Source organism: Podarcis filfolensis (genome assembly GCF_964270895.1).
Source record: "Podarcis filfolensis genome assembly, chromosome: 14".
In the NCBI taxonomy this organism is placed as follows: Eukaryota; Metazoa; Chordata; class Lepidosauria; order Squamata; family Lacertidae; genus Podarcis; species Podarcis filfolensis.
In genome coordinates this window covers 35,928,482-35,952,560 of record NC_139616.1, presented here as the reverse complement: position 1 = coordinate 35,952,560, position 24,079 = coordinate 35,928,482, and the positions used below count along the sequence as shown (strand labels likewise).

The 24,079-nt window shown below is 41.0% G+C and overlaps 1 protein-coding gene across 12 annotated transcripts in view; it reads right to left on the bottom strand.

Annotated features, from left to right (window-relative positions):
* LOC310748862 (ankyrin repeat and fibronectin type-III domain-containing protein 1-like) overlaps window positions 1-24,079 on the bottom strand; it is a 333,990-nt gene that overhangs the window by 48,176 nt on the left and 261,735 nt on the right. For 8 of the 12 annotated variants that reach the window (XM_083584877.1, XM_083584878.1, XM_083584873.1 and 5 more), the window contains one exon: window positions 17,674-17,802. The exons of the other annotated variants lie outside the window; for them this stretch is intronic. In XM_083584877.1, coding sequence (XP_083441003.1) covers window positions 17,674-17,802 — 129 coding nt within the window. The remainder of the gene's footprint in view (window positions 1-17,673; window positions 17,803-24,079) is intronic. 12 annotated transcript variants of the gene reach the window in all.

Genomic DNA, 24,079 nt, shown 5'->3' with positions numbered 1-24,079 from the left:
TTGACATGAGATCTTTACCAGTGCTGGACAGAGGATTGCATGAACTTCAACAATAAAACTGGTTGAGAAAATAGCAAGGCACTGCTCTAGAACACGCACCCCTTGCTGGTTTTTGCCATTATTTTGGCTTGGGTTTTTAAGCTTTTTTCTGGAGCTTGACAAGTACTTCCACAGCTGAATGGTATGTCAGGGAAATGATAACTATTTAAAGGGGCAAGCAGGATAATTACAAATGAAAACATTTTTTAACATGAACACAATATGGTTCAGAGAGAAGTGGTGCTTGCCTGTGAAGGGATGCTCACTGTGAAATCTTGGGCATTGATTGGTGCCAACAACATGTGTGGGACCACCAATGTGAAAAAAGTTGATATTTGACTATTAACATACTGTGGGCTTGAGTGCTGGAAAAATGCTATATCCTCAAAACAGAAGAACATCCTTGAGGGAAGATGTCAAGATTTTGTACAAGATCCTGCATTTGTTACCCATCTGGTGTTGCCAGGACACCTAGGTCAAAACCACCAAATATGAACACCTGCGTTTCAGTGATGAGGGTAAATGGTCACTCCCCACCTGTTCTAGAAAAACTCTTATGCTTTAAATCGAGTGCATTCATTCATTCATTCATTTATACATACCTCACTTTTATCTAAATAGCTGTAAGTGGCATATCTGCAAATGGGATGTTCCAGGATATTTGTTATGAACTTTCTCTAAATAATAATAAAATCCTATGGCAGAAAATTCTCTGGAAATCTTAGTTACAGGGTAAAACTTCAAAAAGCAACAAAGTGGTCTTTTAAGTCTTTGAAGCCAGAAAATAATGAGCTCAAAATGCAGGAATAGTTTCCACAAAACCCTCTTTGTAGTTTTAGGGCGTGGTGCATGCATGTGGACAAAGGGATATTAATAATAATAATAATGGCATAATAAGAAGGGTGTTTGCTTTTATGTGGAGCTTGGTGTCATGAAGTGCTTACAATGAGGGGCATTTGTTATGTTCTAAGGTCCATGATGGTGCAAAATAAGGGACAATGTCTGAAATAAGGAACAGCGGTTAAAATAAGGTGCATCCAAGGAGAGGCAGGACTGAGATGTGGAGATATGCTTCAGAGGTCCAGACTATGGGGAGCTCCAAAAAATCAATAATTATAATTTGGATTATAATTTGGTCTTTTTAATTTTAGTTTTTTATTTTAATTGGATTATGATTGGATGTATTAATTGGATGTTTTTTATTGGAAAATTAATAAAAATGATTAAAAAAAATAAAAAATAAGGTGCATCCAGCAATTCATGGGAAATTGTGTCAAGATATGTATTAAATATGGCTTTTGCTATGTCATTCACAATTTCTAGAGGTTTCTTGTAGCCTAACTTTGTGTAAATTTAGTCATGATAATTTCAGCTTCCTTTGATATTTTTTTTAAAGAGTAAGTTCTAAATCCTTCTTATTGTGGAGAACATGTGGAAATTTTTATGTTAGACGTGTATCATAATAGTTATGAAACCAGAAAGTACACAAGGATAGGTTGGGGAATGCAAGATGATACAGTATTTCAAGGATATAGTTATAAATTTGTGGAACTCACACAATTTCTGAACATTTGGAGTTAGAAACTGTAGCTGTACTGCTCTGAAAGTGAGGAGAAGGGACAGGCTGTTAAAACAGGTTGTTGTACAAGTTGCTGTGGTTACACAAGCCTGCTTGGAGCCAACAGCTTAATCTGAGAGTCGTCACAGCTTGAGAAGGGGTTTGTGGGGAGGGAGGGGGCAGATTGTGCTTTGACAGCAGGCAGCCAGCCTGAAACTCTGTCGCCAAGTGCCACAGACAAGTACCCGTGCCTTGAGCTAAATACAGGAGACATCTCTGAGATATCAAAAGCCACTGGTTTCTCTCTCTCATTCCTTCCACTCAAAGCCATCTCCAGCTGCTGAATCCATATGCCAAATGCCTTGTTTGCAACAACTGAGGGTACCGCCTTGGGAAGAAAGGCGGGTTTTGCCATAGACACATCTTACTCAGTCAGCTTAGCCAAATCTCCTTTAGCCCGACAGGGAAGACCTCTCACTGTTTGAGATCTGAGACACTGCCATCCATTTTGGACAACAATTCTCTTGCTAAGAGAGGAGACAGTTGAGAGTTTTGTTGCTGAACCAATGCCAATGCTCATTAATCATGGAAATGCAGCTATTCTGGTGCCTCTGTCTTCACTGTCAGCCTAATTAGAGCGACTGTTTCCTATCCTGGCTACTCATGCAGCTTTGGCAAGGGTGAAGCACCGTAAGAGTTTCCTCTCTCTCTCTCTCTCTCTCTCTCTCTCTCTCTCTCTCTCTCACACACACACACACACACACACACACACAGGAATATGTCTCCCCCTGCCCATTCCTCTATTTTTGTTAATTACCTGGCTTCCAGACACCCAAAAATGTTGCCAGGATCATAACCCTCCATCTTACAGAGATATAGCTACTGTAGTTAGTTGCCACAAAATCACAAACTTGTGCCAAGATTTATTGTAGTAAAATCTTTGTTTTTCATAGAACCAGAGAGTTGGAAAGAATCACAAGGATCATCCAGTCCAACACCCTGCAATGTAGGAATCTTTCACCAAATGTGGGGCTCAAACCCATGACCCTGATATAAAGAGTCTCCTGCTCTACTGACTGAGCTATCTCTTTTGTTCCATATCACAGATTTTCTGAGGTACCTGAAAGCTAAGTTAACACTTTCATATTATAGAAACAAACAGTTCTATGTTTTTTTCTACTTTTCTGAAATACTGTATTGGAAGAATCATTTCAAGTTAATAAGAGCAAGAGGCAAAGCTGGCAGAACTGCAGTCTCTGAGGTGAGGATGGGGCAAGTCGGCATATCTCATGTCTCAGAAGCAAGGAGGGAAGCTGTTTCTGCTAAGACCAGCAAGAAATCTCACATCTCCAAGATACAAGTATTATCTTTGCCCAAGATGAACCTTTTTTAGTTAGTCACCTGGAGGTAACAGAGGTTCAAAAACAGAATGATGAAAGGGGAGAATAATGCACTGTAATTGATTAAGATGCCCCGAGGAAAGTCTTTGTGAATGGCAATGAATGTTATTTTCTTGATTTACAACTGTCCAAAGTCAGCATCTCTGTTTCCAGCCGCATGTTGGCAGAGGTCCTGTTCATTATTTTACACCCAAAATAGTTTGGCTACAAGTTTCCAGTGTCCCAATTCTTTTCATTCTCACTCTTCTCAGAATTCAGTTCAGAAATTAACTTGGCTTTGTCCAAAACCATCTTTGGGTGAGGGGTGGGGTAGGGAATGCAAGTCTTGCCTAGTTTTTAGAGTATTTTCACAAATGAAAATTAAATTGCTTCAGAGTCTCCTTTTGCAAAGCCTATGCTGTAATGCACTTGGAGATTTTGTGGCAATAAAGATGATGAAGGCCTCTGTCACTGTTTGGCTCAGCTGTTGTAATGTAATTCAGAGAAATGGGTGACATTGGCTAAGCGGCTTTGATCTCAGGGTAGATAATAGGGCCTTTGTGTGTACCTCTGTCAGCTGAGCTATGGTTAGTGGGAACACAGAAAAGGGCGTTTTGTGTGGCAGCTCCTAACTTGTAGAATTCGCTACCCTAAGAGTTTTAATAGAATCATAGATTGGAAGGGACCCTGAGGGTCATCTTGTCCAACCCTCTGCAATGCAGGAATCTCAACTAAATCATACATGATAGATGACCATCCAACCTCTGCTTATAAACCTCCATGGGAGTTCACCACCTCACTGAAGTCTGTTCCAGTGTCAAACAGCTCTTGCTGTCAGAAAGTTCTTCCTGATGTTTAGCTGGAATCTCCTTTCTTGTAACTTGAAGCAATCGAGTCCTACTCTCTATGTGACAGTCCTTTAGATATATGAAAATGACTATAATATCTCCTCTCAGTCTCCTCTTTTCCAGGCTAAACATACCCAATTCCCTCAACTGTTCCTCTTAAGACTTAGTTTCCATACCCTTTATCATATTCGTTGCCTTCCTCAGCAGCTTGTCAAAAGCCTTCTTAAATTGTGGTGCCCAGAACTGGAGACAGTACTCTAGGTGTGGTCTGATTAAGGCAGAATAGAGCAAGACTATTACTTCCCTGTTTCAGAACACTAGACTTCTGTTGATGCAGCCTAGAATAGCATTAGCATTTTTTGCTGCTACATCACACTGATGACTTATGTTAAGCTTGCGGTCTACTAAGACCCCTAGATCCTTTTCACATGTACTACTGGCAAGCCAGGTGTCCTCCATCTTACATATGTGTGGCTGGTTCTTCCTTACATTTGTCTCTATTGAAATTCATTAGTTTTAGCCCAGTTCTTCAATCTGTTAAAAGACAGTGGTACCTCGGGTTACAGACGCTTCAGGTTACAGTCTCTGCTAACCCAGAAATAGTACCTCGGGTTAAGAACTTTACTTCAGGATGACAACAGAAATCGCGTGGCAGCGGCATGGCGGTAATGGGAGGTCCCATTGGCTAAAGAGGTACCTCAGGTTAAGAACAGTTTCAGGTTAAGAACGGACCTCCAGAACGAATTATGTACTTAACCCGAGGTACCACTGTAATCTTGAAACCTAATTCTGTCTTCTGCGGCTACCCCTCCCAGTTTGAAGTCATCTGCAAATTTGATGAGCATCTCATTAATACCTTTATCCAACTTGTTTATAAAGATGTTAAACAACAACAGGCCCCTTCACTGATGGTTTTCTGTCACCAGTTGCCTTCTTTATTATTAGTGTTCCTTTTGTGTTTTGATGTGCTCCACCATCAGTTCATTTTATTGGTTATGATTTTTTGTATTTTTCTTTTTTTTTTTTTTTGTAAACTCCTCAAATGCTTCTTACTGGTAGTAATTTAAAATGAATATCCTTCTGTACACACCAATCTTTGGTGTGTATGTACACACCAATCTTTGTTGGTACTTCAGCATATGTAGGTTCCACAACACTCTTAATATGTTTTAACAGAAACAGAGATACATACCACATATTTATAGAGCAAAATTTAAAATGAATCAAACGTTATTAATAATTGGCTGACACAGAGCTATTAGTATTAATCAAGAGTGGGGAATCTGTGGCCTTCAGAGTGGCTGGGGAAACCCAGCCAGGTGTGCAGGGTATAAATTATTATTATTATTATTATTATTATTATTATTATTATTATTATTATTTTGCTGGATAACAACTTCCACAATCCCTTACCATTGACTATGCTGACTGGGAACTGATGGGAGTTGGAGTGCAATAAAATCTAGAGGGGCACTGTTTCCTCATCCGTGGTATAGATAATGATTAGATAATTAAATATGGGAAATAGATGTATTTTAATTCCCAAGCAGTTTGCAACAACGAAGAAGGAAAGAGAACGGCAGTGCATGATCTGAAATCACCTGAAACAATGTATTAATTTCCCTATCACCATCTAAACATGATGCATAGTAACAAGTTACTATTTTTTTCTCTGTAAGAGATACAAAATGGGTATTAGCCAAATAGGCAACATGACAGCAGTCAAATTGCAGAGAAAGTAATACATGTGTTGCATTCAGAGATAATCCCACTGGGGCTCCCAGTAATGTCAGCAACCGTCAGGATGCAACAACTTGCCAGGAACAGTAAGATGACATTGTGTCACTTATAACCTTACTGCTTACTTTCACAAATGATGATTATATGTTTCTCTTTTCTTAATGACAAGTGAATCCCAGAATGGACTCAAGCTTCCAAACATAGAGAACCTGGAAAATATTTGCCTTGAAAATAGTCATTATTGTGATCTGTTATTTTCCCAAATGGCCTATTTTCTCTTGCTGGAGTCAGATGACAAACAAAAGAGATTATTTTCTCTTTTCTTTTTTGTGGAGGGGAGAGTAATTGTTACACAGTATATCCACTATCATTTGACAGACAGAAATTGCTGCTCATGTTGCAGAAAATAAAAGCCTGTACCACGATGAAGAGTAATGAGTGAACAATCTGATTTTAAAGAGTCTGGCTGCACTAAGCCATCCTGAATCGGTATGAAGTGTGAACATTTGCAGTTTCCTGCAGTGAAGAAAGTATCTATCACACAGATGTATAGATATTTCATAATATCAATGAACCCAATGTTTCAACATCAATGAAGAATGAAGAAGCTATAGGACTTCAGCCCAATAAATGTGGATTACAGGCCCTGGATTCTGTTTTAATTAGTTAAGATTAACTCCCATTCTCTCATTTAGGACTCCTACTCATGCATGCAGACTAGTCCTTTAAAAGAAGACACACTTGATGTTTAATTTATTTAAAATGTAGGGATATACAATAAAACTGACTATGAAAGGATAGTTGAAACACATTAATCCCAAATTAAGTAATCTTCAAGATGTGTTCCTAGATTTACAGAAGGATTTGATTGAACATCAGTTAATCTAATTACTGCATTATCCTAAGTATTTAATCAACTCCATTAAGAATGCCCCCAAGGTACCCTCTACTTATACCCATTCACAGCTTTCACTCCCCACCTAGCAACCTGGCCAGATTAACCAGATTATACCTAAACAGCTATCATCTCTCTATCAGGACTTTGTCCACAGCCTCTCCCTGATCTACCAAGCCTGACTTGTTTTTGAGAAACCGATGCTGGGTCATAGTAATCACAGCATCATTTTCTAAGTGCTCACAGACAGCTGTTTAATTATCTGTTTGAGAACCTTTCCCGGTATCATTGTCAAGCTCACTGTTTGGTACAGTGGTGCCTCGCAAGACGAAATTAATCCGTTCCGCGAGTCTCTTCGTCTTGCGGTTTTTTCGTCTTGCGAAGCACGGCTTTTAGCGGCTTAGTGGCTATTAACGGCTTAGCGGTTTTAAGAAAAAGGAAACAAACTCGCAAGAACTCGCAAGACGTTTCGTCTTGCGAAGCAAGCCCATAGGGAAAATCATCTAGCGAAGCGACGCAAAAACCGAAAAACCCTTTCGTCTTGCGCATTTTTCATTTTGCGAGGCATTCGTCTTGCGGGGCACCACTGTCGTTACCTGGGTCATCTTTGCCTCCCCTTTTTGAAGATGGGGTCACCATTTGCCCACCTAATCTGCAGGGACCTCACCTATTACAGAGAGAGGCTCTGAGATTACATCTGCAAGCTGCTTTAATACCCTTGGGTACAACTCATCAGGCTCTGGAGATTTGAATTCATTTAACATAGCAAGGTGTTTCCTTACCACCTCTTTTCCTGTATTGGGCTCAGCTCCCTCCCTGCATCATTTATTCTGTTATCACCAGGTTGGGCACTGTTTTCCTTTAGAATGAAGACTCAGGCAAAGTATAGCATGATTTTGCCATGGTGTAAAGAAAGTAAAGTAAGTTGGTGAATCAATAGTTGCTTGTAAGCCTGATTGAGATGCATGTGATGCACAACATGTATCTAAGACAAGAATCTCCAAAGGGATAACAACAAAGAAAAGAACTAGATGAGCCTGTTTGGACTTACAATCTAATATTTTGAGATGGATATTGCCAACAGATCAAAGACTTCCCAGTTTGCTAAAAACTGGAAGGTGATAAAAGACAAAAGCCTTGCTTTAAAAACAAGACCAGTCTTTTGGAAAGAACGTAAAGTCTGGGAGGATGAGAGATCCATATATATTTATTTATTGGCCACTTTGCTCATCCAGGCATTTCTGCATAATGGAAGCCAATTTTCAATCATTCCAATCCTAAACCATGTTAACCAAGTTTTCAGGATCAGGCCCTGCTCTTTGTTTAGCATTTTGGCAAGCTCTGACCTACACCGCAAAGAATCACAAGCTTCGGCAGACCACAAGGACAGTGTCAAAGCTCAATTCCATACAGTTAATTCAATAAGTCACAGATACCATTACTTCATAAGGCAGAGAGACTCCAACGTTATTAAGGGAATAGTAGAAGGGGGAGGAGGGGGGAAATGGAGAAGGAAAACAGAGAGGGTGGAGGGCGAGGGGGCGCGTTAGAACAGAGACAAGCAGAAGAACAAAAACATCCCATAAATCATGCAAAGCTGCTGAAATACCAGAACAAATGACTCCAGATCTTGGCCATTGTTCCCGTGCAATGGTTTAATGCACACACACACACAAGCAAAAACAAAGTGCCTTCAGTTTCATTTCAGCCTACTCCTCTGTGCTGGGGAAGAACTGCTGAATTTGACTTAGTTTGAGAGATGTGTGAAGAATTCCAGAGGAGATGCAGCTAGTTTGAACCAACAGTGGATGGGATTTATAAAGCTGCTCAAGTGATTAGGACATTCATTTCCTATTAAGGTGAGGTGACTTTGGAAAGTAGAGCTGATGTCAAACACTTAAATAGTATGGTCAGGGGTTCAGTCCAAACAACATCCTGTACTCCAGTGTCACAATTAAGTTAAATTAATATCTTTTCCAATTTCTCTCCTAGGTGAAGGCCTCCATTGTACATTATGCACAATATTTTTTTTTAGTATAGCAAACACATAGTTTACAGTCTCATTTTCTTCCACCCCCACTGCCTCCGATGATTGTTCAGGGAAGGAATATGACCATGGGCAATGTTTTTTCATTGTAGCATGGCAAAGGAAAAGGAATGCACCCCTGCATTGCCTAGGCAATATAGAAATGCTTCACTTTCTTCCTGCACTGTGTCTAGGTTACTCCACAGCTTTTTGGACTGTGCTATGATCAGCTGGAAGGATAGGGAGTATTGCTTAGTTGCTATGCAGGCAGGCAACTCTCCCTATATTCTGGCACTATGCTGTGTGCTGTTGCAGCAAAGTATGAGGCAACAGCAATAGTTACTTGGTTCCTAGGCAATCAGGTGAGTCACCCCATCTTCCAGAGATGTTATGTGGCCTTGCTTCTTCTGCAGCTGTGCAAACAGCCACAAAAAGAACTAAGTAAAGGTATATTTTGTGGGGGGTTCAGGGGGCATTTAGTGCCTCATTGTCGCATAAATTGAACCTGAAATCTTGTTAAATGATACTTCACTGGTTTCAAAACCATGTTACTATGTTTCAAAAAAGCCAGATCAAAAAAGTCCCCCCATATTTCCTTAGAAAAAACCTCTGTCACAGTGAGAGTAATTATAGCCCTTTTCAGAGGAGATGTTCAATAAACCCATCACCTCCATTGCTACGTATCCATGAGAAATGTGAGCTGGTTCTAGGAAGTAAACTGACATCCTTGCAAAAGTGGGGCATATTAGAACAAATACAGGGCAACTTCTTGTATCTGAGCTGTATTCGGAATTACAAATGTTCTCTGGTCTGGTTTTCTTAATGGATACATTGAAGGGCTCATATGTGTTTGTCGGTTCTTAAGTGAATGGAAGAAGATGGATGAGCTTGTTCTGGTCTACACTTTCATTTTCTGTTGTTTTTGTACGAGGGTGTCAGAGGCCTGACGTAGGCACAATGGCACTCGCAGAAGATATATTGGTAGACATGGCTTTCTGTTAACTATCACTACTTCAATAGGAGGCACTTGGTTGCATGCTTTGATACTAGTTTTTCCATTCACATTATTCAGAGAATAGATCAGCAACAAGAAAACTGCAAGGGTTCTTTAATCATTTCTGTTACATTCTGACAGTTCTCCGACCTTTCTGCCTTGAAATTCCTTTTATTAAGGGTAAAAAGATGGCAACGCTACAGTTAGCAAAAATATTACAAGTATAAAAAGAGTGAACTATAATTAATCATTAAATAAAAAGATTTAGAGGAAGAAAAATGGATAAGAGGAACCTATCAGTACAGTGGTACCTCGGGTTACAGACGCTTCAGGTTACAGACTCCGCTAACCCAGAAATATTACCTCGGGTTAAGAACTTTGCTTCAGGATGAGAACAGAAATCGCACAGCAGTGGCAGCGGGAGGCCCCATTAGCTAAAGTGGTACCTCAGGTTTCAGGTTAAGAACAGTTTCAGGTTAAGAACGGACCTCCAGAAAAAAAATGAATTTCAATAGCAACAAATGTAATGTTCTGCACTTAGGCAGGAAGAACCAGCTGCGGAAATATAAGATGTGAAACACCTGGCTGCTAGTAGTACATGTGAAAAGGATCTAGGGGTCTTAGTAGACCACAAGCTTAACCAGAGGCAGGGCTTTTTCGGCTGTGGCCCCAATCTGGTGGAACGCTCTGTCACAAGAGACTAGGGCCCTGCGGGACTTGACCTCTTTCCGCAGGGCCTGCAAGACAGAGCTGTTCCACCAGGCCTTTGGCCACGGCACAGCCTGACCCCCTCCTTTGGCAATCCTCACAGAACTCTAGCCCAATGGTTGCCATTAATCTGATTTGAACTGATTTTAGAATGAAATGATTTTAGAATGTTGTATCATTTTACTGTTGTTAGCCACTCTGAGCCCGGCTTTGGCTGGGGAGAGCGGGATATGAATATTATTATTATTATTATTATTATTATTATTATTATTATTATTAACCTGAATCAATAGTGTGATGCAACAGCAAAAAAAACTACTGCCATTATAGGCCGCATCAACAGGAACACTCCCTCCTGTAATGATATGTTGACCACAAACAGGATCCATCTAATCATACCCTCTCAGCATGCTTTAATAAGCCAGGATAAGTGTAGTTGGCTGTATCACTGCAAGCACCTTGTCCAGATCATCAGGCTGCTTCTGAAACTGAAACTGCTCCCATGATGCCACAGCATCCCTCACTGCCATGCAGTAGACACAACTGTATTCTGTTGGTTTTGCAGCACATATTTCACCACTTGCATTCTAGCTATCCAGCCTGTTTCACTGCCCTTAGTTCCCTTGTATAGCAAGAAACAGAATGGGTTCCATAATGCTAGAGAAAGTACTCAGGGAGTTCGTGACAAAAGCCTGGGGCATGTCACTGTTCTACGGCAAGACAAGAGCTTCAACAGGATTGTCTGCTCTATGCACTTGGGGGGAAAGCCAAAGAGCATTCAGGAATTCATTGGGTTCCACTAGTTCCTGGTGTTGGACCGTCTAAAGCAGTCCATGAGCCCTGCAAAGAGGAATTGGTGCCATAAATCCCAACTACATCAGGAAATAATCTATTCATGAAAATGGGGTGATATCCAGCCCCTCTATTTCCAGAACACCCCTTCCTCCATACGGAGGAAAGACCAAATTAAGAGATTGCCTGCCCTATGAACTGGAGTGATTACAACTTTTTTCTTACTCTAAAATTGAAAATCCACACATCAGTATGCATGCGTCTGTGAGCACATGTGAGTGGACAGATCCACCTTGGCCAAAACCACTCCTAAAAGCATGCAGCTTTTGGGGGGATGGTAAACCTTTAATCAACCTTCAGGCCAAAAAAAGTTAGTCATCTTTGCTTTGCAATATTTTTAGAAACAAACAAACCCCAGACCCCTCTCCCATGTCTATCTTCCTACGCATTCATCTAGCAACCAGCTTGAATATCTGGCCTCTGGAAATTTAAGTAACTGCCTTTGCCAAAGGCAAGATCCAAGAACACTGGAAGGACCAAAAGTCTGAGATGGTACAGCATATTCATATGTCCCTAACAGTAAGGACTTTGTGGCACCAGATTTTAGGAGGAAAAACACCTAAGAAAAGTCTAATAATGAAGTACTTATTTTAGTAAATTTCATATGAGTGAAATAAGTGTTTCTCAATACTACAAGTCTCTCCCTGCCATTTCCCCCCATTTTTTTTTTTTTTACAAGAGGAATTCGGCAGACTTGTATAGTTAATGCTAAACTTTCGAGGGGGGCGGAGCTGTTTTCCTCACTTTTCAAAGTACATAAATGTGTGCTGCACTAGCTAAATAAAACAGTCACTGTACCCCAGGAGGGACAAGCTCCTTTTAATGTTCCACTTTTGACAGGGCACAGGCTTGAAAATGTGGGTTGACGCTTGAGATTTTGACCAGATCTGAGAACTTGAGTGAAGATCTTCACTGGCTCCCAGTATGTTTTCAAGCGCAATTCAAAGTGTTGGTGCTGACCTTTAAAGCCCTGAACGGCCTTGGCCCAGTATACCTGAAGGAGCGCCTCCACCCTCATTGTTCAGCCCAGACACTGATGTCCTCTTCCGAGGGTCTTCTGGTGGTTCCCTCACTCAGAGAAACAAAGTTACAGGGAACCAGGCAGAAGGCCTTCTCAGTAGTGACGCCCTTCCTGTGGAACACCTTCCCTTCAGAAGTCAAGGAGATAAAGTACTACACAACTTTTAGAAGACATCTGAAGGCAGCCCTGTATTGGAAGGTTTTTTATATTTGATGTTTTACTATGTTTTATATATGTGTAAGCTGCTCAGACTGGCTGGGGAAACCCATCCAGATGGGTAGGGATTATTATTATTATTATTATTATTATTATTATTATTATTATTATACTTAAAATTGCAGCATGAGAGATGCCTCCCAGAAGAACTCTGCTTTGCACACTTTGGGTAGAATGCATTCTCTTCAAATCCAATAAACAGAGCCCCAAAGGAACAGACACTATAATCCAGTGTTTCTCAAACTTAGGTCTCCAGCTGTTGTTGGACTGTAATCCCCATCAACCCTAGCTAGCAGGACCAGTGGTCAGGGATGATGGGAGCTGTAGTCCAATCTGTGCCTCCATGTATAGCTGTGAGTCCAAAATGACTGCCAGGTTGCACACCTGGTCATTCAGGGGCACAGTTACCCCATTCAGGACCAGGGAGTATCCCATACCCACCTACCCCGTCCCTCCAAAACAGCACCCTCAGTCTTGTCAGGACTCAACCCCTTTACCTTTACTTAAATGCAGAGGAGGGACAGAACACGCTTATGAATTAACACATGTGAAATTGGCACAGAATGATCCATATATCTGTAGTGGGATTCCACGGGGAAGATATGCAATTCTTATCACAACCCTGCTGGAAACAAGTAGATTAACCCTAGAGTAGTCCCACAAATTCTTGCCAGGCCCCACAGTAAAGTGACTAATACCTCATGATCAATGGCATCAAAGGTCACAAAAAGGTCTAACACATCAGCAGGGTGCTATTACCAATATTATTCTCAAGGTGACAGTCACTGATAAAGTGCAGTGTTTAATGGATCCAGAAAATGTTCAGCATTTAAGCATGCCTGAAGCTGGGTACGTTACAACACAATAATCATATCCAGAAAGGGTAGGTTGGAAACAGCTTGATAGCCAGTTGGGAAATCTGCATTCAGAATAACTATTTTTGGGCCACCAGAATTATTTGAGTAGTAATACCTTATCACAATACCTTATCTCGGTAAACCAAGGAATCCCCACATTCCAAAATGTGCTCACTTTCACCCACCCCACCATGATTTGTCCACACTGAGATTCATAAGAGCATGCCTGTGACTTTGGTCTGGTTTACACATGTAACAGAATGAAGTGGAAATAATGTTAACAAGAGTAGCAGAAATATACTTCAATACTTGAAGCTGCTGGTAGTGGATCACATTTTTAATGCTTTCCTATATGAAAAAAATCCCTGCAAGCTGAACTCTAGATAAAAAAGAAATTGTTAAGCTACAACCTCTCTCTCTGTGGTGCTAGTTTTCTACTTGCACATTAGAAATATTTTGTGGAGGAACACTGAGCAACCATGTCATTCCCCAACTGCACTGGTACAGTTCACTCTACGACCTCATAATTTGACCACCTCTTTTTGCTACATGTGTAGATGTTACCAAGATTATAACATGGGGAGCAGTGTTGAAATTACATTTTGAAGAGATACAACAAAATTTGTTGAATGCTCACTCGTCTCTGCAAAATTTGGTATTGTTTGGGGGATGCTGAGCTTGGAGGTCCTCAGAAATGCCAAATTTCTCAGCTTTTATTGGCATCACACATGTTCGGTATCACTGAATACTAGGCCTTGGATATTGTTTTTGTCTGTCAAAATTAACAGCTTCCATCTCTATATGTCTTAATTTCCATATGGGAATAAGGAGACACACACTTAATCTACCTAAGAGAGCAGGGCAACATTTAATGAATAAATTGTTTATGTGAAGGGCTCCATAGAAAAAAATTAACTGAAAGGTGTGTCACAGACTGCTTACATTGATATAGTCCCTTTGACTCCAGTGGCGACCATACTAAAAATAAGTGATTTGTGAATAGACCCTTTTATAGAGCTACTGGGGTGGGACTGCTTACATATATGCATGTGGGTGCATATTTCAATATTGCTAAGCGTCAAGGCTGAAATTAAAGAAAAGATGGGGCAACTTACAATAGGAACCACCTCCTTATTTATTGTATTAACTTACCACCACAAACACACACATTTTATTGATGACCTAGCTGTGAACGCCTAGTACATTTGGGAACATGTACCATCTTCTCCCTCAGATCAAAACAGTTCTGCTTCGCAATGGAAGAGGCTGTACAAGGAACTCTGATGAGTGGGGAAGAACTAAGTGGTGGGGGGGGGGCTGATAAACAGAGTATATAAGTATTCATTTTACAAAACGCATGTGTCAGCTGAACAGCAAAGATTTGGAGGAACCAGAGCACATCCTTCAGCAGATGAACCTGCACTTGCTCCTGTTTCCATACCCTGTTTCCATACCTATACCTATAAAGTTGTCAGGATCATGGCTGACCCAGACCCTGGAGAGCCCTCTTAGGAGAAAGAGAATTGGGGTTCCATGCAGCACTTTGCTCCCACTCTGGATATGGAGAAACCTGCACCTGTCCAAACACTGATTAAAGACAGTGGCAGACCAGACAAGTCTGAAGATGCTGCCAGGCAGCTCTATTGACAGACTTCCAGTAGGGAAGAAGAGTACTCAAGAGGAAGGAGAAGAACAATAATATCATTTGTTATGTACTAAAAGATTTTGTAAAGTGACATCCCAGTGGTGATGGCTTCTTAATCTTTCAACTCCTGGCTTTTTTTTAGCTCAGTACTCTAACCACAAGGCTTCAAAGCTTCTTCTCATAATAATAATAATAATAATGTTATGTTAATTAGGTATGTATGACAAATTTCTGATGAGCTGTCAGTTATAATGATGCTCTTCCAGGATGGCAGCAGAAGGGGTGGGGAAATAATGAGCCTGGATATAGCTGGGGAACCTACCAGTACAGTGCCTTATATACTTTCAGATCTTCACCCCATCCAGGGATGTATGAATGATGGGCAATATTTGGAGGCCCCTTGCTTTATAGTCAACCTTCGCTGTAGAATGTTTGGGCTTGTTCACTCAGAAAGTAGAATGTGTCTTCATTAAAAGTTTTGGTGGCACTACATCTGTCCTACATAGTTAGCACTCATCACTTACTTCCCCCATGAGCTGCACAGGCTAGAGATCAATTCATGGACTAACAGGGTAGGCAGGAATAACTCTGCTGACTGAAGCAAGACCTCAAAAGTCTTTTAACTCCAGAGACTCCCTCACATGCTAACAAGGAGGCTTGCTACCCACCACCATCACACTAAGCAACAGTAAATTCTAAATTGTACATTTGAACAAATCAAATTTCCCTTGCCATGCAAGAAGTAGGGATTCTTTGGGTAAGGGCTAGAATTCTGTCCCATTCACAGAACCAAAGGCCACCTTTGCCACCTATGGACTAAGGAAGTCTTCAGATCCAACATCTTTAACAGTATAGTTGTTATTATGGGCATTACAAAAGGCCAAGCTAGATGTTATACATATGGCTGCTGCTGAAAAGTGGACACCTATTTAACTTTGTGTTTGTAACCATTGATAGAACTTATGCATGTCCTGATTTTAGAGCTGCACCAAACCCCTAACCTCCTTGGACCTTTCTTTACAAAAGGAGCGAGCTATTAGGTGACACCCATAGAGAGAAAGCCATTTGATGTTCAGCAGTTATGAGGTAGTCAAAGGTTTTCTTCTCCCTCCCCCATCCCATCTTAAGAAGCATTTTTGTTTAAAGATAAGAGTCATTCCAAGTGGCTCTTAAATAAATTTCTTTTTTTTTTTTAATAAGGAAGAGCCCTCAGACCACTTCCATTTCACTTCCCCCCTTGAAATTCCACCGCCTGGAGCTTTCACTGCCACTGCCTGAACTTTGAAATCAAATATGTGTTTATGGGAGGTATTGGTTTGTTTTTGTTCCATTATGTATTTTGTGTTCTTATTTTGTACTTTTAATGTTATGAACTGCATTGTGATCTTCTGATGAAGATGTACACATTTAATAATAAATAGATAAATAAATTGGGAGAGGTTGTTTTTCCTGCAGCTTCCCTTCAAACATCAAGAATTTGGGCCAAATTTTGGCTGACCAAAATGTCCAGCCGAGCCCTACTTGATATTATAGCATTCCATGTTTCTCTGTCTTCTGCAAGAGGCAGCCATGGAGTAAGATTGGGGAAGGTGAGGATATGGGTAAGATTTTTGAAGATGCTGTGGAAAGGGAGGGAAGACATAAAGATGTAGTTACCATTTCAGTGGGAACTGTGTGCCACTGGTCTAAAATATCACAAGAGAGAAACTTGCCATTCACCCTCACCTGCCTGAACAACTTTCTTCCTCATTTGGGCCTTGCTGAGCTTGTTTTGTTCCAGTCCTGAGTCCCTCCTTGATGACTTGCTGTCCATTTTCTACTTTATTCCAAATTGTGTGCTGGCTTCACAACATTGCCTCTTTGTTTTGCCCTCCAACACTGAATTTCTTCCTCATCCTGGACTTGATCAAGGCCTAGCTTTGCTTTAAGCTTGGGAAAATCCACACAATCCAGGGATAACTATTCATAAACTGATTTCCATTTTGATCTTTGTAAAATTTAGATGAGGTTATGTGAGTTGAGAGAGATTTAGTTATCAGATTCTAGCTTACCACTCTTTTACATCTAAATAAATGACTGTGTCACAGTAGGGCTGTTGGTAGGTGGTGTGGCTAAGGGATCTAAGGATTTTTTATTTTTTGTAATAGACAGGGTTTTCATGTGATATGAACTGTGCAGTAATATCTTCTGATTGTATGAAGAAGTTTTTGAACATGGCCAGCTGTTTTATTTTACAGCATGAACTAAATCTTAAGATGGTGAGTGCATCCTCTGAACAGTTCATCACAAGTACAAATTGCAATTTGGCATGCCATCATGAACCTTTTTAGTTTGAACTGAGCAGCCATGTGCCAAACTGCAGTCTGTACTTGTGATGAATGATTCAGATGATCCACATGCTGTGAGTGTGAAGCAACAGACTGAAAAATTAAGCATTCTGCTACAAAGCAGTTCTGAAATCAACTCTTTGTTTAGCTTGCTTCTGACTGTGTGGCCTGTTAATCTTGGTCCTGTGGTTTGACTTGGAGTGATTTTGCAGAGTTTACTACGGTATTTCCTTTTTGGAACATGTGAAATGCAGACATGCACCTGTTAACACCCTGGGACACTACTGGCCAAGGCACATATGTATTTGGAGAAATGCATCTCTGCACACTAGGTGCATCTCTGATCTCCACTAGGATCACTGTTGCAAATGCATCAAGGATGCCTGCTGTTTTAAATGTGACTTGCCCTCAGATGGATTCTTATATGGGCCAACAGTTTTAACTCAATTTGCTTTAAATGTGCTGGTTTCTCCCTGGCATGGAAAAGTGTGACAGCAAAAAGGTCAAAGTGTGGCAATGCATGGGGTATGATTTTGTTCTGTCCTGAGCCCAACACTGCATCTCTTACCATTCAATGCTCAGAGACCTGGGACGGAAAGCAGACAGCTCAGCCGAGGCATACTCAGCTTTCCTTCTCTTCTCCTGCTTCTGTTTAATTGATAACCGGTGTGTGAACTTAGAAAGGCTGCCCTCAGACCTGGGGAAGGGGGAAAGGAGAGGTGTTAACTTCATAATAGCATGACAGTAACCAAAGAGAATGGCAGGAGCAAGATGGAAAGGTAGGTGGCTGAATCTTAGAAAAGGAAGGAGCAGAGCAATGAATTCACAGGACCACCTACTACTATAGGTGGTTCATTGCATGTAAAACTAGCCTGATTTACTCACATAGCTAGGCTTCCATCAAATAAATGTAAAGTGTGTCTTTCTTCTACACTTGCATGGAATACTGTTTCCAAGTGGAGAAACAATTCAACAATAGCTATTTGAATGCTGGTTCGAAAGCTATTTGAAATCTGCTCTGAGACCCTTTTTGGCTAAAGGGTGGGGTATAATTACTATAAACAAAAAAAAAGTTGAAAACTGCATATTTTAACTAGGCAAGTAAAGCATTTTTTTAAAGGTGGCAAGACATTTTTTATTAAGGAGTCTGGTGGCATCTTTCAGTCTTAAAGCACAGGTTGAAAGTTTTGAAGTCACAGATTTGAGGAATATTCAGAATGAAGGTGAGGGAGTCAGCAAAGAAATTGCTAAAGGTTAGTAAAACAAAAACAGCAACTTCGTGGTCCTCCGTGTATGCATCCATATTGGTATTTGCTTGTGTGTTACATATATATCTAAGCCAGTACACTTTTGTGACTTACTTTAACCAAGCAAATTACCTCAGAAACATTTCCCAGAAAAGCAGCCCCACTGTCTCTCTCTTTACAATACTGGAATAAACCTCAAATAGCTAGCTATTATTCAGATATGTTTTTAAACATTGGCATCTTCAATTCATTAACTCTGGTTATTGATATATTTTTCAGTTTATAAATTTGCTGTTCTTCATGACAGAGTGAAGGCAGTTTTTTGGAGGAGGAAGCCAAATGTCTAAATATTACCACTGAGAAAGAATAGGCTTGGGCTTTTTTAATATCATTCTTTAGAAATAATCATTTATTTATTTTTACTTTGATGGAAGGAATGGGTGATTGCCTTTTTATGGGGGGAAATGAAACAGTTCTAAAGCAAATACTGGTGGAAAAGATATCTGATTAGGAACAATTACGTATCTCATTAAAGCCTGCAAAACAGAACCGACAGCTCAAAAGCTATCTCTGTCATTAAATTTCTCCCCTGCAATTCCAAGTCAAAGCTCAGGTGGTAATGAGTCATATTTCAATTAACTAGGTCTCAGTAAAACCAAACTATTACCTCGCAGGCTGTTTCTACATTCAGATGCTGAACAGAGCAATGGGGAGATACCCAAGTGATATGGTTTAAAGGCTTAGATGAAAAACTGCTTTCAATAAGCCAGCCATTTCACACACTGCACAGGTAGGTAAAATTTCACTGTAATTTCTATTCATTAACCACACACATTTACCCTTTATTCTGTTTAACAGCCATTCAGTACATCAGGAAAGAAGGTAGGTTATCTGGCAACACATGATGTTCTGTGATCAGTCACATCTATCTGTGATCTCCTGAGGAACTGTTCTTTGGAAAAGGTATCGCTGCCAGCATAAGAGCCTGTTGGATCAGGCCAATGGCCCATCTAGTCCAACATAATTTCTCATAGTGATCTGAAAACTATAGTCTGAAGTTTACAAGATGAATCCAGACACCCCAAAGAGGACCCTAATAATTACTGCCCTGTGTGTTTAAGATCTATTACAGGAAACGTTTGTGCCAGCTTTCCATGCAATAAAACATAATGCCTGCATTAGTGACCATAGTAACTTTGGGTGAAAGTAAATGGTGTTTACATCAGGTCACTCTAAACAAGATCGCTGCCTAGTACTGTTATACTTGGCAGAGTAATAAAACAAAACCAAAGGAAGACAGCCTGCACTGATTTAAAAGCAACCTTTGGCCTTATTTACTGCCAGAGACTATAGAGCAAACTGAAACATGTTTAAGAGACGGTTGCTGTTGATCCAAGCTTATATCAAAGCACATCAACCTAACTATACAGACATACCCTCACTTAAAGTGCGATCAACTCATGTGTGATCGCAGATATGTGTAGTACTGGGAAATAAATAAATAAATAAATTCAAACCTGGATATGGTGGGAGAGCTGGAAAGTCCTCGTGGCTCGCGAGGAGACCCTTCCCAGAGCCTAAAGGGGATGTCAGTGAACCAAATTCCATAAATAAAGGTTTAAAAGGCTTTTTTAAAAAGGAAATTGTGGATTCCAAAATGGTGTGCAGGAGCTCTCACTGCTGCCACACAACCCCATTCAACAGCTGTTGGGTGCAAAGCTGTATTGCAGTGGGCTCGGACACACTGTTCCCTGCCCTTTCTGGCAATCTAGAGGCAAAGGTATGAAAGAAAAAGGTACTTCTGGTGCCTCTTAAATCACCCTAGTTTTAGAGGCTTCTCCTCACTTACGCACTTTTTCTTTATGCACACAAGGCCCCCAGAATGTAACTCCCATGTAAGTGGGTAATTGCCTGTGTTGTAGTAACAGTGGTAATCTATTTTAGTACTTTCTTCCACACATGGAACAAGTCAAAGATATGTACTTGCACCCACTTTATTTAATTTATACTTTGCTCATCTTCCCAAATATTTGGCCTTAATATCTTTTCCTCCTCTTAAACTAAACACTGCTAAGGTTAACTTCCTGTTATATGCAAATGAGTCCATCTTAATCTTGCAAACCTGCTTATGACTTGCGGCATAGCTCATTGGACTGGCAGGTTAGCATAGGAGAAAATTATAACTATTAACTGTGCAAAACGGTGCTTTCAAAAAGGAAGACCAAGTATTCTATGGCCATGGATAGCCACAGATTAAAATAAGATTATTCCTACAGTCATCTCAGGATCTAATTTCATGACTCTACCAACTGGGCTATGCAAGGCAAATCATCAAAGGTCATAGCAGAGCATATAATAAGAGCATTACTTTGATTTTTCTTCACAAAAGCAGGTAAATTTGTTCCGTGAGCCAAATGACTATACACTACAAAGGCTGTGAAGCAAATATTGTATGAAACTTCAATTTGATTTCCTTGGCTTAAAATTTCCTTAGAAAAAATCTGAATCATTATTTATTAGTGTGTAGTAGGTAGACCTAAATGTGTTGCTAGTGACCACCTTAATGTGGAAGTTAAGAATAGCTCATTAAGTAGTTTGGCATGCATATACACTATTCATTATTAGCTCCAAATCTGTTCCTCTGCCTCTCCAAAGTCTATGGCACATCAGGTGCTGCTTGATTATTTTGTGTTTGCACTGAAAAGTGAGATAATGAGAAAAAACAGTGATGCTGGTCTGTTTGTCTCCTCCTTATCTGTTGTCTTTGATCTAGTGCAAGCCAAAGAAATCTGCAGTTGAACAGCAAATATATGGTTATATAAGAGTTATGTTTCACCTGGACCACGGACACCACAGTCAATGGGCCTGACTTGGTCTGCCTCTAACAAATGAATGCCATATCTAAATTTTTTAACAATCTTGAATACAAAAAAGCAGTTTTGTCTGGTGTTGGGGGAGTCATCCACCAAGTGCCCTGTTAGCCAGCTGGGCTCCCCTCTGCATGGGCAGGCAGAAGGCGCAGCACAGCCTCACTTGACTCTGGTAGGGGGTTGCTCCAGCAGCAGCAGCAAGGGCTGGGCTGGTACAGTGAGCTCCATTCACCCTCCGCACCACATCTTCCCAGCACAGCGTGTGCCCTGGGCACTGGTAAACCATGCTACCACTGATTCCATGGCAAGTTGTTATTCTTTATGGTCACTGCTTCCTGGTTCTGATGAGTCCAGAGTCAATGCAATAATGAACAAGAACAACTCCATCCAAGACAATGACATCCACAAGCAGAATTTTGCTATACCTCCGAGGAACATAGAATTATTATTTTCTATGGTCATTCTGTCCTTTATGCCTTGGGCCACAGAAATGGCTCTTATAGAAGTTATTCCTCTGTTCAAATTTTTTATCTGTGCTTGTGAATACGAAAGTGGTGCTTGCTGAAATCTAGTAGAATGTACAGCAGTGAGCTCAGTCTAATTCAAGACTTACTTAAGTAACCAATATTTAAACACAGATCCCACAAATTAGTGAGCATATTCAGTAATAATAATAATTTTACTTTATTACCAAGCAGATGCACTTATCACAGTTATCAAGGACAAATGTACTATTTTCTTATGTGGTGCTCAATATACACTTCTTGATCAGCTTTTCTGGCAAAATGGAGAAACCCAGTTTTCCTCTGCTGGCTCTCCAATAATTTGTGAAGGTTATCAACACCTTACTCTAAGCAACTGAGCTCTCTAGGGGGACGTGGGGGGGCGTTCCTATTGGCTCACCTGCACTGGGCACCAAGAGGGCACTGCAGGGGATACTACAACAGTGATGAACAACAGAAGGAGAGAGGTGGGGTGTGTGTGCTGAATTTTGGTATTGCACAGGATGCCACTGAAATTTTAAAGCCCGAAGTCTGCCACTGTTGGGGGCTCTCCTCTCTAGGATACAAGGATTGGGGTGTATCTTGAGGTGTATGGGAGTTTATTTCAGCAACAAACGCACTGTTGTGTCTGCAGTAGAGAGCATATTTAAGTTTCTGTAGAGTAAGTCTTTACTTCAAGGATATTCCTACAGAGAATATCCTTCAAGGTCCTAATTCTAATAGGAAGCAGTAACTTTCAAGAACAAATAACATGGCTTCTTATAAAGAGGCTTTAGATTTGTCTTTGTCTTTCAAGGGCTTAACATGGAATTAACAGCATGTAGATATGTGATCATGCAGATCATTTACACTGCAAAGAGATTCTAGTTTATATCGTATTTTTCGTGCCATAGGACGCTCCGTCCCATAGGACACACCTAGTTTTTTGGGGGGGAAATAAAGGAAAAAATTTTTCCCTTTATTTCCCCCCCAAAACCAGGTCGGGGAACAGCGGGATGGTGGCGCTGCGCCTCCCCGCTGTCCCCCAAGCTTGTGGGGCTGGCCGATGTCTGCCCGAAGCGCGGGGCACTCTGCTTCAGCGCGCCCCACGCTCCGTGCAGCAGGCTGCTATCCGTAGCCTAGGGAGCCCTGCGGGAACTCCCGCAGGGCTCCCCACGCTGCAGATGTCTGCCCCGGCGCGCGGGGTGCTCTGCTTCAGGACGCCCCGCACGCCGGGCGGCAGGCTGCTATCCACACGCTGCGGATGTCTGCCCGGCGCAAGGGCGCTCTGCTTCAGGGCGCCCCACGCGCCGGGCGGCAGGCTGCTATCCGCAGCCTAGGGAGCCCTGCGGGAACTCCCGCAGGCTCCCCAGGCTTGCTGATAGCTTCCTGAAGCCTGGAGAGCGAGAGGGGTCGGTGCGCACCAACCCCTCTCGCTCTCCAAGCTTCAGCGAAAGCCTATATTCGCCCCATAGGACGCACACAGATTTCCCCTTCATTTTTGGAGGGGAAAAGTGCGTCCTATAGGGCGAAAAATACGGTATATTGTGAAGTGTAATAATAGTTCATCCAGGATGAATGGGATAGCCACATCTTTTCCTCATCTGCTATTCAATTTATTTATTTGCTTAATGTTTGTATTTGCTGATTTTGCAGTCAGACCCCTACAAACTATGATCCTATATCATAAGTCAAAATTCGGGAATTTATCATCACTCAGAAACACACACAGGGTGTTCAAGTAAGGATTCAAAGTACAGTGAGCAGATTTCTGCAGTCATCATGAAGTTGGTTTAGTACTAGTTTGTTTGTTTTTTTCTGAAGGGGTCCAATACAGGATAGACTTTAAAGCCAGTTGTAATTTAAAAGCAATTTGTGTCTAGTTTGCCCAGTTAATGCTGGCTGTGCAGCCTACTGTGTATGTGATTTCTTTAGAAAACTTGTACTGAATTAACAATGTACAGCACCTGCAATAGTGAAAACATAGTGTGAAAAACAATGCATTATAAAGCCCAACCAGTCTTTTCTACACACACAATATTTTTGTTCCTTTCCATATGAAAGTGGCTCCTCACATCACAGCTTACAGCTGCGTCCTTCTTAACAATGCCCTAGAGAACACTTAGTATGCTGAGCAGGGGGTGGGAATTATTTCTAAAAATAAGGGCGAAGGATATTATTATCAGTTTGTTATATTGTAATGTCAGTGAGGATGGTTCATATGTCTGTGATAGAGCACGTGCTGGGAATGCAGTAAGTTCCAGGTTCAAATCTGGTGTCTCAATTAGGGATGCAAAGATATGTCAATCTATTTTCTTAGTTTCTCATTTTTCTAGCCTTAAATTCAATTCTCCACAATTCTGCAGCAACCTGCA